This window comes from Symphodus melops (genome assembly GCF_947650265.1).
Source record: "Symphodus melops genome assembly, chromosome: 9".
Taxonomy (NCBI): domain Eukaryota; kingdom Metazoa; phylum Chordata; class Actinopteri; order Labriformes; family Labridae; genus Symphodus; species Symphodus melops.
The window spans coordinates 4231234-4248188 of NC_136699.1; the positions used below are offsets into that span (position 1 = coordinate 4231234).

The 16955-nt window shown below is 40.7% G+C and overlaps 2 protein-coding genes across 2 annotated transcripts; one reads left to right on the plus strand and one right to left on the minus strand.

Moving 5' to 3' along the window:
* Positions 1-666: 666 nt before the first annotated feature.
* LOC306828933 (leptin receptor overlapping transcript-like 1) lies at positions 667-6945 on the minus strand. Its single transcript, XM_079351684.1, has 4 exons — positions 6814-6945; positions 6063-6138; positions 4810-4996; positions 667-3079 (listed from the first exon to the last, which is right to left on the minus strand). The coding sequence occupies exons 1-4, from the start codon at positions 6827-6829 to the stop codon at positions 2963-2965; spliced, it is 396 nt and encodes a 131-aa protein (XP_079207810.1). The 5' UTR covers positions 6830-6945; the 3' UTR covers positions 667-2962.
* A 1604-nt stretch (positions 6946-8549) lies between these two features.
* On the plus strand, positions 8550-16222 carry srp72 (signal recognition particle 72). The gene is made up of 19 exons (XM_079352972.1): positions 8550-8693; positions 9110-9230; positions 9334-9454; positions 9825-9968; positions 10229-10340; positions 10421-10452; positions 10827-10951; positions 11057-11114; positions 11243-11374; positions 11478-11606; positions 11871-11943; positions 12055-12119; positions 12234-12329; positions 12881-12984; positions 13284-13361; positions 13853-13990; positions 14091-14128; positions 14522-14681; positions 15257-16222. The coding sequence occupies exons 1-19, from the start codon at positions 8594-8596 to the stop codon at positions 15435-15437; spliced, it is 2007 nt and encodes a 668-aa protein (XP_079209098.1). The 5' UTR covers positions 8550-8593; the 3' UTR covers positions 15438-16222.
* Positions 16223-16955: the final 733 nt, after the last annotated feature.

A 16955-nucleotide genomic window follows, 5' to 3' on the forward strand; every position in this document is an offset into this window, starting at 1 on the left:
AACGAGTGGATGGTTTGAAGGGTTATGTTCTTCTTCCACCTGAAAAAAACGTGAGGCCCACTTCTGTGATCTGTCAGATTTTGTTTTACGAGGGAGAACATTCTGTTCTGTCTGAATTTAGTTAATAAAAACACTTCTGATAGATCTGATCTCTTAATTTTAACAGTCTGAAGATGCTGAGTGCAAATCGCTAACACGGTCAAGTCAGGAGGCCGTACACAGATCTGTATAATGCTGCATTCATGTGTTACTCAGGTGGTTGTTCTTCTGACTTCTGTGTTCACATGATTTTAGTCTTGAAAGTATGAATATTGTAACATTAAAAAATAACAGTGTTGATGCTGTAAAGAGTACGTGTAAAATATCTATGTTAAAAAAAGTCAATTTGAGATATGTGACTTAATAAAAAGTATGTTAACATTGACAAGACATATTTTGCCCCTCATGTGAGGACGTTTCTGACGACAAGTTGGGAAGTCGGGCACTTCGTCCTTTTGAGTTTCCAAGTTGTTGTTCTGACTTGAGCAGGTGTTCATGAGCATTTTACAACTCAGAAACTTTCCGATGTGTCTGACACCTCATGAATGCAGCATCAGGCTCAGAGTGAAGTCTCATCCAATCAGTGAGCTCATGTGGTGCACGTGTAGTCAATCAAAGAAGAGGATGTTCAAAAATGGCTTTTAATAATAAAAAACAAAAAAGGAACTCCACCATGCTGACTTCTGCCTCGTTAACACAAACCTTGTAGATAGAAAATGTCATTGGACATTGACACAAAGCGTCCAATCAAAATAAATAAATACAACTTCCTCCCAAATGCGTGACGAACAAAAAGCGTAACATCTGTTAAAACAAAAAGACGGAGGACAGCTACACAGCAGAGTGTGACACAGAACAGAGAAAGAAGAACATTTGAGAAACTGGGCTCAAAAAGCATCAAGTGAAGTATGAGAGTTCACAACATGGAGTTACCCTGCTCGTCCAACCACAGACTGGTCTACACATTACAACCAGTGGATGTGAATTTACTATAAAGAACATATTCAATCAGATTCAACAAGGTGTTACACAATAACATGTCAGTAGTATTCAATATTTTATTTCTTATATTTCTTTTTAAGGAAAGCAAAAAGCTGCCATTGTTGTGGTGCTTTGAGTCGAATCAAAACCTCTCAGGGTCGAGGTTTCTTTCTTGTTTGTTAAACACACGCAGAGAAAATACAAAATCCTTTTGTAGGCTGACTTTTTTTTTGGTAAAACAATGTTGATTTCAATAATGAGCTTAAAACGCGTTTGTAGGAAGTTTATTCAACTCTTACAGGCTAGCTGCTTACAGTCTTAATGCTAAGCTAGGCTAATTGCACTACGACTGTAGTTGAATTAATTCCTTTAAACTCTTTTCATGACTGTATGTGTGGTCCAAACAGTTACAATGGGGATTTCTGAAGAGTGGATATTTTTTGATTTACTTCAGGATGAATCATGGGGGGAGCAAATTATTTAATTTATTATAATACTTCAGTGTCATTACAAAACTTTTTGAAATCTTGCAGAGAGAGTTTGACACGCCAGGGCTTTGGTGAGGCAGCAGATGCTAATTAGCGTGTTTAGCCTCCACTGCTGCAGTTAAACAGCAAACAGGAGAGCTCCACCTGGCGGTCTGAAGGCTGCGCTGATCCCAAAGCTGCCGACAGACTAAACAAACCAAAGGAACGACTTTCCTCCACACAGGCCAGAGAATATAAAACAGTTGAAAAAAAAAAAAAACTGATCTGCGCTTTCATCATGAAAATGCTGGTGTGAGGAAATGTGACGCCAAAATGTGCTTCTAGAGAGAAATACAACCTTAATGCAGCTGGGTGCTTCGATGTAGGAGGGGTCACATTTAAAAGCTTAAGGGCTATAAGTGACTGACCAGCACTTGATTAGAAGCGGCCCAGTTCTTATCTTGGCTGACTTTCACACGAGTCTGCTGTCCTTAAGCTAATCCTACGCTAGCTTGCAGCTACCATGTGCTATTCATGCTTTTTTTTTGACCTGACAAAGTAAAGCTTACGAATACTAAGAGTGAGGTAAAAGCTATCGTGTGCAAAAGAACATGGCGAACAAGCAGCCTGCATCCAGTTGGCACCTGGGAAATCCCCAAGTCATTTGAATTTGATCTGTGTAGTGAAGGTGAGCAGGTCTGTAGGAGTGGTTTTCTCTAAGATCAGGGACAAAAGTGACATTTCCTCCATGTGTCTTCTTAATATTTGTGAAATGAGAAATTAAAATAAAAGTTTATTTAAAGTAAAAGTCCCAAACAGACACTGGAAAATAAATAGATGTAGAATGTAACAGGCTTCAAAAGACCCAAGGGTTGGTGGCTAATTCTTCTAGACTCACTGCTTATGGATGGAGGTGTTAAACAGAAAATCTGCAATACCTCAGCTGACTTTTCACCTGCCACTGTGACGAACCTAAAATAGACACAGGTTCAATCAATACGACCGGTGTCAGGTAAAACCTGAGCTCGTTTCGTGCAGATCTGCCATCGGTTTTCTGCTGATTTACGTACGTCTCAGCACTTGGCCGTGCCTTTTCAGTCAGGTTAAGTCATACTTGGACATTCAGTTGGAGATTTTTTTCCCAAGCAGTGAATCAGCTCACTACGCTGGATATAAAAGCGGCGACAAACATGGAGAAAACTCACAAATACAGAAGTCAGACAGCTTAACTTAAATGAGTTCAAATCCAACTTTAAGTCAGCATTTTCCATCCCACTTGTGTCAGTTCAGTATGATGCAGGCGGTAGAATAAAAAACAAGAGAAAAATAAAGTATTGCACTGGTTTGGTGTGAGTCTATGGATGGGTAGTCATCATATAAATAACAACAACAAGAACCAAACAGTAATACCATAATAATAACCATAATGCTAATAAAAACAGTTTCGACTAAGGTCCCCCCCCTCCCCCTGCTGATTACCACTGCTGCCAACTGAAGTCATCGTTGGATCCAAAGACCACGAAGAAGCCCAGGATGGTTGCGAAGATCACTACGTTACCCGTTAGCACGAGTGCACACGCCCCCCAGGCAATCTGTAAACCAAACACATGAATAATTCAGTTAAACAAATGCTGCCGCGTGCTGCCAGGCTGCACAGCATATTTAGGCCAGAACCAAAGTGTGGGTGTCAGCGGCAACAGTTTACAGAGTCACTTCCACACTCTGCAGTTGTAAATTCAGGGCACACAGCGGGATGGGACATTAACCAGCAGCTAAACACTACTCATGTCCTTGGCTGCAGCTGGTGCATCAGTCAGCTGTTAGCGTCACCGCTCTGGAGCCAGACGTCATTTTAAAAAGCAGTTTATTTTATGAATCTTAGACTTAGACTGAACTTTATTGATTGATGATTGATGACTCCTTCAAGGAAATTTAGGTTCCAGCAGCATATACAATGAAATAAAATGTTGCAGGTAACACAAAAGTAACAATATAAAGAATAAGATAGAATAAATAATAGAACACTCTTCCATTGGAAAAAATATACAAAAAATATGCATGGAAGAAGCAGAAAAAATATATATATACGAAAAGGCTATAAAAAAGGCAACTTGGAACCCCAACAAAAATAAAAAAAGTCCCTCTTCTCACCTACAGAGCCTGAAATGATCAGCTCCTATTATAAGTTAATGAAGTTCGCTGTTGACCTACGACCACGTTACGTTTACATTCTGCAAGATTAACCCTCGAGGGTTGAAAAGTATCATGGGAGGCAGACCATTCAAGTACTGGCCCCCGTTACCCTACTCTCGTTTGTCCTCCGATTTAAATAAAGCTTTTACAAATGCAGCAGGACCCGCCTTGATCCAGCTCTGGTTATGTCTCAAATCCCTTTCTCCTTATGTAAGCTTTGAGACAATATAATTGGCATAAACCTGAGCACATAGTTCCCTTTGACTTCACAACAGCATTGTGCTAACATAATGGAGGCTTAAGCCCGGAGTTTTCAGAAGTCGTGCAGGAGGCAGAGCCTTCAGTCATATTTGGATCCTTTCCTGTGGAACATTTGTTCTAGTCCGGGTTCATATTCCTCTCTACTTATATTACAGACTTAAATATTCCTTTTTAGATGAAGGCTCGAGCTGCTGCAGGCGAGGCTTCGACCAGCTCTAGTTATGCTGCTGTAAGCGGAGACTATCCGGGGGCTTCCCATAATTCACTGAGCTCCTCTCCACCTACATGCTTTCATGTCTCCAGTGCTTGCCTGGGACACGAAGGAACATTTTAAGGAGTATGGTCTGAATCTGCTCTTTGCACAGGTTTCATGAGATAACTTAACTTCGTATGAGATTGTTGATGAAGTAGGGAAACAATTCAAATGTACATTACTGTCAGGATCATTTCCTCCCTGCCCTACACCGTCTGAGGCTCTCAGGTCCAAACTGTGACGTCTAAGTGTTGAGCTTTAGGCCATATAAATTCATTAGTTCTTGAAATAAACATACTTTTCATGAAAATGTTACACAGCGTTTGCACAGAATAGTTTGTTTTAAGTCCTGGTGGCATCTTTTGACAGGAGCTTAGCTCAGCTGGAGGCCCAGACACCCTTCAGGCACCCCGGGGTTCCCAGCCTGAGGTCGCTTAAAGCATTAAGTTCTTAGTATAGTTTTAATCACAGCGAGGGTTAAGAATACTGTTCTTAAAATTGATGTCAAAATAATAAGGTATGAAAGTGACAGCAAGGGTTAACTTCAGAGGGTGGACTCTTCTCAAACATGTGGTGTAATCAACCTTCAAGGGAAAGACTGCTTCTGCTACTTACTACATCAGCTCTTGCGAAGACAATGGGCAGTCCAAAGGCTGAAATGACGATGCCCGTCGTGAGAAAGATGGCCAGCTCTTTGCAGGCGTTACTGGCGGAGTCTGTGTCATCAGCCACCCTCCGTGAGATGCAGTACGGGATGGGAGATAGGATGTAGAAGAAAAGGAGGAACAAAGGCCAGTATTTGCTGCAGAGGAAGGGGAAAAGAAGAGGTGAACGACCATGTGTTTTCTGTGAGAGAGTATTTCTCTGTGAGAAATCATTGAAAGGCAATGTGTTTAGAAGCAGAGGCCGACAAAGATGTTGTAAGAAGCCAGAGAACCATGTCGACCGACAAGGTTCAGTGATATTACCAGATTTAGATTTTATGCAAATGTCACTCTGCAAGCGTCTTCAGCCTGTCGCCTGCAAACCGTTTATTCGTAGAGTTAGTGTCTTCTACTTTTATGTAATGCTAATTCAGCTAGCTTTGTAAGGTTCAAAACGTATTAGACTAACTTGATGATTGAAATGGAGAGAGAAAACTATTTGGTGTGAGATAGATTCATAAATGTAACTATTTATATTTATGTCTGAGCTGTAACTTTTAGGGTTAATTAGTTTAAAGGGTTAGTTACCTTTAGTTAGTTAGTTACTTACTTACTTTTAGGGTTAGTTAATTAGTTGCTGCTGAACATGAGACACTGATGACATGACAGCTTAACGCTGTACCTCTAAATCTGTGATGAATAATATATGCACGGATGTACACTCTGCTTCTTCCTCTGTCACATTCTCCTTTTTCTTAAAGACAGCTGAACTGGCTCCATGATTGAATAAAATGTTTTTTAATAGTGGCCCAGAGCCCATGCAGTGATGTATTCACAAGTTCATGTGGTGTCACTGTGCTGATTTCAAACAAACACACGCTTTCATTGATTTGCAAATCATTGCTTTCTGTTTATATTTAAATTGTACACAATGTCCCACGTTTTTTAGGACATAGGGTTGTAGAAACACAACATTTTGATTGTATAACATAACCAAACCTAACTCTCCACTGAGGTATACATTAGTCTGATGTAGCAGGTAAGTATGAAGCTCATTTCTCCCTCCGAGCAATTTAATCCGGCCATGCTTTCACACCTGGATTTAAAGCTGTTAACCTCTGATGGGATCACCTGAGGTGCATGTATCCGAGTGCCAAGTGTGAACAGTGTCCACTCACACGCACGCACACACACACCCACACGGTGTGTGATGGTTATACTTACTCGTACACAGGGAGGGCACATCCTAGCATCAGGAACATGAGGCCAATGGCCCCTCCGAAGGATAGACTAATGAGAGCTACAAGACAGACAGAGGGGAGGATATCAGCATGGACGTTTTCACAAAGATTTACACACAAAAATTGCACGTTCGAATCCCTCCAACATGTGGGGGTTTTTTTTCTTCATCGCAGCAGCAGCAGGGCCCGTGGCTGCTCTACTGTAGCTCTCATGTGATGAATCAGCTGATTTCACGTGTTAACAAGCTACATGAGTGATCAGAACCATGGCTTTAACGGAGCATGCTACATGCTAAAGGCAATACAGTCCGAGAGGTTGCTCGTTGGCAGCAATTAATCCAGACAGCTCAGTCTCAACCAGCACAGACTGTGCAAAGACTAAAGTCAAGGTGCAGTTAGCATGAGCGGCATAACGGTGACGACTGCGTATTGAGAGGACGGAACATTAATACATCAATATAAACGGACATTACATTTTATGGCAGTGTGTTAACAAGCTCAGGTTAATATTCATGTTATTGTGCTGACTAAGTCGAGGCTTCTTCCAGCAAAAAGGGGGATGAAGGCTATTCAGCTAATGCTAAAGACTGTGCTGGCCCATCCGCTAACTGCTTCTTCACGTAACCATGGAGATCGCGCCCATCCTTCTCCGGGATATTTGATGTGATTAAAGTCAGGCACAATTTTAAAACAACAAGGCTTCACGAAGGGAATGAGAAGAAGAAATGTCTTACCTTTGATCCCAGCCATTTCTTCTGGACAAAAGCTCGACTCACAGCCCTGACGGATGACAACAGTGCCCCCCCTCCTCCTGCTGCTGCTGCTCCTCCAGTCCAGCCTCCAACCCACCCTGCTTTCATGTGCTGCGTTCATATGCAGCCGGAAATGTCAGAATTATGATCACCCTGAAATATTTAACAGTTGTGAAAAATGAAATTATCAAAAAAATTATCCTGAGGTAGTGAAGTTTAGAACAACTGGTATAATATGTTTGTTATTACATAGTAATAAAGCTATAAGACTGTATAATCTCGTAAATTAGTCTATGATTTAATATTGTAAGCCATAAGAGGACTATTTCACACAATGTTGACACTATAATCCACATTTGTAAAATATTGCAAAAAAGAAATGTATATTATTTCCCTCTGATGTTTTTGTAATTTAAGGCATCACCTACTTGTAGTTTAGGTATTTTTTTTAATTTATAATATAGCCTGTAACTTCTATTATTTTTTTTTAATCTAGGATAATGTTATTGCTATTATATTAACTGATGCTCTGCTTTAAAAAAATGTTTTACTGATTATGTTTGTACATCTCTTGTATATGTACAGTAATATTTAACCTTTTCAATGACGCCTATACCCACAAACGATGCACACCTTTGTACCAACACTTGGAGTGACAAACATTTTGAATTGTAAGTTAAGTATGATTCTTTAATTTGTCAGACACAATGTGAAAACCTTGCTACATATTACAATAACATAATTATGCAATGCACCACTGTTCCACTTTCAGCTCTACTTGAAACAGTCACACAATTATCATCTTTTCAAAAACGTTCCTGGACTAAGATTGGCTCAGATTTGCATATAAAAGATGTAATGCAAGTTACATTGACTTTATAGGCTATTTCATCTCTGAAGTGTTTTTGTGTATGTGTCTGATTTTCCTTATCCACCAACTGCATACTGTTTACAGGTGTATATGTCCACGTGTGTATGTACATACAGTCTTTAAAGTACATTTAAATATGTTAATCTTCAACTTTTTCTTTTGTCATTTTACACTTGCAAGATTATGTGATATAGCACATTTCTGTATTTCTTCAATTAAGGACAAAAATATTCACAATAACCTAAAATTTCAACAGAACAATTTTAATTATAATGATGTGTAAAGTAATGATGTAGTAATGATGAAGTGTCATAAACTGTACACACAAGCCAATATTCTGGCCTGTATATGTGTTTGAGATGATGTTAATAAACCAGGATAGAGTAATCTCTTTCACACCATTGTCCTATAGATGATTTAGTCTGTACTGCTTACATTACAGAAAAGCCTAAATGAAAAAGCTTCTGTTTTGGATTGTATAATGCATTTTTAATCATAATTCATAAGTGACAGTGATCAGTGACAAACAGCGTGTTTTTAATGTTTCTTTGAACAACGGTGTGTGTTTTATAATGATAAAGTCCAATGACTCAAACTGTAAAAAAAAAAAAGAATTAAGTCTTAAGTCATTTAAATGTGCATCACAGTGTGAGCATGATAATCTCGGGTTTCTGAGGGTTTTTGAAGGCATCACCAGGCTACGTTACTCAAAGTAAAAAAAAAAAAAAATCATCTTTAGAGTAAAAAATAATAATTCACACTGAAATAACGCCGCATTCCTTTATTAAGCGTTTGTGTGTTTATTATCATTATTAATTTGTAACTATAATTCATTGGACCCGGATGTAAACAACATGCGCTTCCGGTGCTTGGCGAGCCCATTCAGCAAAGATGGCGAGCGGAGGGGTGTCCGTGGCTTCTCTGTGGACTGAAGTCAACCGCTGCGGACAGAATGGAGACTATACGAGAGCGCTGAAAGCTCTGACTAAAAGTATGAAATCATAACTTGTGTTAAATGCCTCAAACGGAGCTTAAAGTGTCAGACAGCGCTCAGACGATCCGTTTCTCCCAAGCTAAGCTAAGCTAAGCTCGGGGCCAGCTGTTAGCATGTGACTCCTGCGAGGACAGCTTCTTTCCAGGACTCACAAACACTCTTTCAGTGGTGAATGCGGCACGTCTGATCTTAATCGTTAACTTAAGTCATGCAGGTTCAAAGTCAGCGTGTTTTACAGCGTCTAAATGAAATGATCAATTAACCTGAGTCCTGTCCTGATGAGTGACGTGTCCCTAGTTAGCCTCAAAGCTAACTCACTGTGGCAGCTGATGAGCTGTCAGAAAGGGTTAAATAAAGACAGGTCTGTTGTACTCAGGTTAAATCTGAGTTTTTTCTCTTCTCTTCTGTTGCAGTCCTGCACGAAAACAGGGATGATGTGACGGCCGTTCAGTGTAAGGTCGCTTGTCTCATTCAGATTGGCAGCTTCAAAGAGGCTCTGAATGTCATGAACATCCACTCAAAGACCCTCGGCAGGTAATCCACTCACTCTCTGCTTGTTTGTTTGTGTATAAAATGTTCAATGAGTCAAAGTTTTTGTGACTTTAAATGACCTCCTTGTCTCTTTGTTTTTCCTCAGTGAGGCCTTGTTCGAGAAGGCGTACTGTGAGTACAGACTCAACAGAGTGGAGAGCGCCCTGAAAACCATCGAAGGAGCTCCTGAACAATCAGACAAGCTGAAGGAGCTCTACGGTCAAGTGGTGAGCGAGTCTGTGTGGTAAAACATAAAAACATTACAGCTGCTTGTCTTTTGATTGGCAGGTATTTTAGACGTCGTTCAAGAGAAGAGGAAGATTTTACTTTATTGATCTAGAAGGGAAATTTGGTGTTTACACTCAGAGTGAGGGAGCAGCTTAGGTGATCCTAAGCTGGTTTGAGGGGGGGTTCATTTAATGGTTTGTCAGTTGTGAAAACAGTTGTGAAACAACACCAACTCGACACACAAACTTCAGCATTCCTTTTTTTTCTTCCCTTTCATACTTTCACTCACTAAAGTTTTGGATGTGTTGTGGCGAGTTGCTGTATCTTTATTCTTTACTGACAGGAACTGTCTTTGTTTTCGTCGTCCAGCTGTACAGACTGGAGCGCTACGACGAATGCAAGTCGGTCTACACAGATTTGATCAGGAACTCTCAGGACGAGTACGAGGAGGAGAGGAAGACGAACCTTGCTGCTGTGGTGGCCTCTATGAGTCAGTGGGAGAAAGCTCCACTGGTAAGCCCCTCAAAGCTTAAACGTTGTTTCCCTTTCAGCGTTGCTGTAGTTTAACGATATTCAGTCCAGTCAGTCTTAAAATGTATAGTATATAAATGTCAATTAAGTGAGATCTATTTACCTGATTTAAACATTAAATATTTTCAGACTTTTTTTTATCATCCAGATTTGTGTTTTGTGTTTTCTTCCTAATGTTGATATAACTGAGTTTAATTATTTTGTATAATTATGAAGACAACGTGTGACATTTTCTCCTGCAGGAAGATCTTGGTCTTCCTGAGTCCACATACGAGCTGTGCTACAACGCTGCCTGCGCTCTGATTGGCCAAGGACAGCTAACAGAGGCCCTGAATAAACTCCAACAAGCTGAGGGTCAGTCCTGACACCATGTTCTACTTCCTGTCTGAGGTGTTTATTTGTTCTGTGTCTAAATGGATTTTTTTCCTTCACAGAGCTTTGCAGAGTGTCTTTGGCGGATGATTCGGTGAGTGTTGCTGCGTTTTGATTCTTTTAAGCCTCACCGTTTGAGTCCTGTCCTTTTGTAGAGTTTGTCCAAAAGTGACCAGGAAAGGTCACAACAGAATATTTCCAAATTTATTTTTGACTGAAGATGTTTCCAAGGTAGAGAAAGGGTTACTATATAAAGGATAACTCTGAAATGTTTCCTGGTATGGCGAGCTCCCCATGTAAGGAGGCAATGGTCTTCATCACAAGGGCTGCTGCGTGTCAACCACTCTCTCCTACCAACATTTCCTCTTCATTGAAGGCCAAAAATTCCCCCCATTAAAAAATAAATAAATAAATTATATACCTTATATATTGACATCATAAGACGTTGACATTCTTGCATCACCCCAGGATGTGACAGAGGAGGACATCGAGTCCGAGCTGGCGGTCATCCACTCTCAGATGGCGTACATCATGCAGTTACAAGGTCGGACAGACGAGGCGCTGCAGCTCTACAACCAGGTCATCAAGCTCAAGTGAGTGCAGATGTCGCGACGGCGGCTTAAAGTTGTTCTGCTATCTTTTCTGTGTGTGAACAGTTCAGATATTTAACAATACATGTGACGTGCTCGATGTTTCAGGCCGTCAGATGTCGGGCTGCTCGCTGTGACTGCCAACAATATCATAACTATAAACAAGGTGGGTGTTGGACTTTAAAACCAGGAGGAATACTTAATCATAAATGTATATTTGTGATCTCAGAGTAAACCTCATATGTTACAGCCACTTGTTATTTTGTCATAAATGCTCTGTCTCTATTCCCAAAGGACCAAAACGTGTTTGATTCAAAGAAGAAGGTAAAGCTGACAAACGCTGAGGGTGTCGAATACAAGCTGGCGAAGAAGCAGCTGCAGGCCATCGACCTCAACAAAGCCCTGCTGGCCATGTACACTAACCAGGTACAGCTGTCGGGATTCAGTTGTAGAGGATGCCGGTGTTCCAGAAAATGTTATCCCAACACACATCCCAATTTGTTAATGCATTCCTGTTTGCCCATAACAGGCCGACCAGTGCAGGAAACTGTCCTCCAGTCTTCAGTCTCAGAATCCGGGTCACCCTCGGCCGGTCCTCATCCAGGTCGCTCAGCTGTGCAGAGAGAAGCAGCATGGCAGGGCTATAGAGCTGCTACAGGTACACATGAACAACGCTGTGTGCTGGCAGCCAGATTCACAGAAGAAGAAATCTGAGTTGTGTCAGTGAAATGAAAATTATAACACTGATTATTTTACTGTAGTCTTATTAAAATCTAGGCTATCCAGTGTAACAAACCAGTTTTAACACACACATATGCAGTGGCCACTTAGCGTTTGCTGTGTTTTTACATCAAACTAGATGTTTTTGGTCTCCTCATTGGGACGTCTGACTAAGTGAACTGACTGCTGTTTTGTCCTCCAGCAATTCTCAGACAAACATCCAGAGAGTGCTTCAGGCATCAAACTGACGATGGCACAACTCTACTTAGTACAAGGTACAGCAGTCATGAGTTGGATCATACACTACGAGCTCTTTTATTGTCATAACGCTTGCATTTGTGTCATAATACTCAAATTTAAAAAAAAACGTTTCTTGTGGCTCTCAGGTCATGTGACGAAAGCTTGTGACGTTCTACGTTCCATCGAAGAGTTCAAGCACAAGTCAGGGATGGTAAGTCTGAGTTAAAATCTCACAACTCTTGAGTTTCCTAAATGATGCACTCTCTAGATTGAGCTTTTATTCACTCTCACTCCGTTTATCTAACGTGTGTCGTTTAACCTGCAGATTTCAGCTCTGGTAACAATGTACTCCCACGAAGAAGACATCGACAGTGCCATCGACGTTTTCAAACAAGCTATAGAGCATTACCAGTCTGAGCAGGTTTGTTTCCAATGATCCCTCAAACATTTCTAACAGAACAGTGACTCCTCCTGTGACCACAAGATGAACACTTTACACAGACAGCTGTTCTTCAGTGTGTAATACTCAAGATAGATTATAAAGATTTAAACCACACGGTTTCAAAAAATGGCTGTGCACTGAGAAGAAAAGAGCTGCTGGTCCATCCCGTCTCTATGACAACAGTCTTCTGATGATGGCCGACACTGCTCTGTTACTTTTCACTCCATGTTTTATACCAGAGGTCGTTTTTTTTTACCTGATCAGACACGGAGCAAAGAGGATTTAAGTACGAGGAGGAGGCAAATACAAGAATGTCACACATCAGGAACAGCAGGACGTGTTGAAAGATTTTCAATTTGAGCGCTCTGAGCAGCTTGTAAAAAAGACGCTTCTTTCTGCTGCGAACGCCCTTCACCCATTACAAACAAAAAAGAACATGGGGCCTTATAAGAGACGTGCAAACTTACAAGTGTGTGATATCTTGTCTATGTTTTCCTGTGTGTAATCCACCTGTCCTCCTCCATCTGCAGCCCGGGTCTGCTGCACACTTGGCTCTCGTACGAGAAGCTGCCAATTTCAAACTGAAGTACGGACGGAAAAAGGAAGCCATTAGTGATCTGGAGCAGCTGTGGAAGTGAGTTTTAGGTCTCGTACACCCTCAGGAGTTCAACATGTGTTGACTATTTATGTGAAAAAAAACACCAATCTGTCGAGATCACAGCCTTTAAGATTACTCTGAGTTCAGTCGTCCTGCTGGCCTCATATCAAGTAGCTTAAAGGTGTATCTGGTTCAACAGAAACATCACGTCATGTGCTTGATGAGCAGAATACTGGAGTATGTGTGCAACCTGAAAACGATGCTGTTAGTCTTTTTGGCAGGTTCTTTTTGAAAACACTAATGCTTCATTTTCTTTCTGTCTTTTTTTGAAACAGGCAGAACACCAACGACATCCACACACTCGCTCAGCTCATCTCTGCGTATTCTCTGGTGGACACGGAAAAAGCCAAATCGTATCCTTGAATCAAACAAAATGGAAAACAGCAGACTTGAAATTCTTCATCTTTTTGTAGTCATTAACAATGTATGTGTTTCTTCGTTACTTATGTTAGGCAGCACAAACAACCTGAATTCTCAGAGTAGACTAGTGAAATGTGTTTTTTTTTTCCTGCAATGTAAAGAGCTACTCTGTTACGTTGGCTCAGAGAACACCAAAGAATGAAGACATGTCTTTGCTCTTTGGGAAATGTTAAATAGCATCACCTTTTTTTTTTTTTTTCTTCACTTTTTGAAGACGAAGCATGATTTAGCTTAGCTGTTTTTTTTTTAATTGACTTCAACGTGTTTAAATAAAAGTTTGAACCACAGAAAAAGAGATCACATCCCAGAGCGGGCTGTGTGGTCACGACTCTACAGAGACCTTTAATGGTGCACACGTCATCGTACATTTCACATACAAACATGAAGAAAATAAAGTCACGTTGTCCTGAACGTTCCTCTCCAGCCTCAGCAAGCACCTTCCCTCTGCAGACACGATGGCCTTGAAAGTGGACGTGGACGAGCTGGAGAACTCTCACGGGGCGACCTACGTTAGGAAAAAGGCAGCCAAGGTTACCGGAGAAAATCTTCCCAAAGAATCCGGGTAAACTTTCATTACTGTCTGTAAGATTGTATCAAAGCTGAAAAATTTGAGCTATACTTGAAACTATTTAATTCACATTACTCTCTTATCTTCTCTCCAGCCAAGTCGAGCTAAAGAAGAAGAAGAAGAAAAAGAAAGGTATGCTTTAAATATTGTTTGTGAGAATGATGTTTTAAAAACAAAGTTTCTGCTATCTGCACAAAAGTACTTGCTCTCACTTCTACTACTACTAGGATTTAGATAGACAAATACAAACTGAAAAGATGTTTTGTTGAAATGGTTTAATAACCTCTGTGGAACGGTGGCAGCAAGAAGTTTTCTGCAAAATCAGAAGCAGTCTGTGAAAACTGTTGACCCCTACAGGCCTGCAGTAGGAAGTGCACAGATATGATGAAGGTTGTTTCCTGTGATAAGAGACGCATAACTGACATCTTCAAGTTAATGTGAAATAGTTGTTTGCCACTAGTCTGATTTCTTTTCTGACTCTGCACTGTGCTACCCTGAACGGTTTCCTCCTCATCTCCTGTTTAGGCAAACTGCCCAAGAACTGCGACCCAAAAGCGACTCCTGACCCGGAGAGGTGGCTGCCCATGAGGGAGCGTTCATACTACAGAGGCAAGAAGAAGGGGAAGAAGAAGGAGCAGATCGGAAAAGGCACGCAGGGAGCGACAGCCGGAGCTTCAGCCGAGCTGTGAGTAACGCACATCAAATGCGAGTGGAGAAGTCTGGGTGCAATTTCCTCTCATTGACACGCACTAATCAGCTCTACTAATGGAAGCAAAATACCTCGACTCGTCCCTCTGTTGTCCTGCCAATGACTCCTGGGTGCAGATGTTTTTCTGCTTTGTGGAAGAAGCTGCTGATTTGTTATTTAGTCTAACATAAACATGCTAGTATAATCACGAATGCTTGTAAACTAGAGGAAGGAAAGCAGAGCCATCTGTAGTAACATTAAACAAAATATTGACTTTTGAAAATTTCCATATTTATGACTTTTATTCCAGTATTGATCCCAGCTAATACATGTCTTTAAAGGTGCAGAGTAATGTTTTGCAAATGTGGCCAAGTCAAGAGATTTATTATATAGTCATCTCTCTTTAACATGCAGTGTGTGCTGAACATCCCAGTCACATGTTTTCCAAAGGGAAACAAAAACTAATGCTCCTGGCTTGAGACTATTGCAGATGCTTTCCATGCAAAAAGTTTCTGGAATCAATCGTTTCCTTGAGACTTGTCCCTAATATGATGTTTTCATCTCTATTCCAGCGATGCAAGTAAGACAGCCAGCAGCCCTCCTACCTCCCCGAGACCAGGTTCAGCGTCCGGCTCCACTGCAGCGCCGGCCAGCAACGTGGTCCCTCCACGACAGCAGAAACCTGCAGCCTCGGGGGCTACACGCAAGAAGGCACCACAGAAGAAGAAGAAGGGAGGAAAAGGAGGCTGGTAGTCAGAGAGGGCGGGGGGGCCGGGGGATCCACTGTCTGTGGATGAGACAACAAGCAAATCATAAGCTTTTTCTCTTTTTCACATTTCAAGTTTTCATTTCATGTTTTTACTTTGGCCGTTTGTTTAAATTATGTGAAACCAAAAGCTCCCCTTTGCTCCTCTTTGTCATTTTTCTGTGGTGTGTTTTTATTAAAGGACACACAAGAGCATATTTAAAGGAGACTTCCGCTTAAATTCACGTTTTGATCTCAGTGAAATAACACAAAACAAAGTTTAGATAAAGAAAGTACATATTTCTTCATATAAGGTCGGGATGATGGATATGAGTTTTCTTTCTGTACTGTTCACCTACGTTCCTGGCTGACTTGTGCTATCATCATTTGACACATGTTTAGTTTATCTGGGTATAAACATGAAGTTCAGAAACATCTGTACATATCCACAATAATATCTGAGAATACAAACTCCTTTCAACTCCTTTTGCAGGCTTACTTGGAGTTCAACTTTAGGGGGAATTGTCCTTTAATATGTCTTAGGTCTGAGTATCATGACATCATTTTTTGCATCACGTTTTCTTAAATTGTCCCCTTACTTTAATTTAGCTGCAAACATGCAATGTTACAGAGGTATTTATTTTTAAATCCCTGTGTTGGTGTGAATTCAAGCGGAATCATTTTAATTCTTTTGATTTGTCAGGTGCATGTGTCAGGAAAAAAAAAAAGACAAAGAGATCAAACTGGTGTCCCATTTTGTTAAGTCTTAATAAAACTCTCAGCAGCAACATGAGACCTCTGTGTTTTGTGTCACATTTTCATCTGGAGGTGTTTTTGTACAACTCTTGAAGACTGCATCTGTGAGGTCATCCACTGCTGGATGCACGACAGTTAGTCTTTGTATTTTGATCGTTGTAGTTTTATTTGAGTAAAAAGTGGCCATAGCCACTTCCTCAGTTTGAGCATCCACATATTTTTCAAAGCCTCGTATCTGTGTGTCCCTCCGACATGAGATGCTTGTATTGACTTTTACAATTGGATCTCAAACTTTGTGAAAAACTTTTGCTGAAGAAGACTTCAAACGAGAGGTTGAGAGTTTAAACACAGTACAAAAATATCTACTAATGTAGTCATTCAAGAGTCATACAATCATGCCGATTTCACACAAGCACAAAATCTAATTTTGGGATTGTTGAGCTGCATGTGTGAATGCAAACAACCAAAACTCTTCTACATCACCTGGAACTTTCCTGTGAGTTCTTAGTGTTAAGTATCTTTGTCATTGCCTGAAATAAAAATGTTCATTATGTTGCATTTCACATTATACATGGTTTCAGTGTCAGTTCAATGCAACTCATTTTTGGAGTCTACCTGATAAACAGTGAAGACATCGTAGGCCTACACGATGAAATGTAAGCACGTTTACTTGAGACAAATGAATCAGTGTGTTTCTAAGCCTAGAAACTAGTATCCCAGTTCTCAACCAGTGCTGTCCCAGATTAGACCACAAGTCAAATGTTTTGCCA

Excerpts from the sequence above, each read along its gene's own strand:
- LOC306828933 (XM_079351684.1), bottom strand. Across the intron at positions 4,997-6,062 it reads TGTGCCCTCCCTGTGTACGA|CAAATACTGGCCTTTGTTCC; the intron begins GTAAGTATAACC and ends CTTCCTCTGCAG. Across the intron at positions 3,080-4,809 it reads TCTTCGCAAGAGCTGATGTA|ATTGCCTGGGGGGCGTGTGC; the intron begins GTAAGTAGCAGA and ends TTTGGTTTACAG.
- srp72 (XM_079352972.1), top strand. The coding sequence starts at position 8,594 with ATGGCGAGCGGAGGGGTGTCCGTGGCTTCTCTGTGGACTGAAGTCAAC. Across the intron at positions 11,607-11,870 it reads GGGCTATAGAGCTGCTACAG|CAATTCTCAGACAAACATCC; the intron begins GTACACATGAAC and ends TTTGTCCTCCAG. Across the intron at positions 11,944-12,054 it reads ACAACTCTACTTAGTACAAG|GTCATGTGACGAAAGCTTGT; the intron begins GTACAGCAGTCA and ends TGTGGCTCTCAG.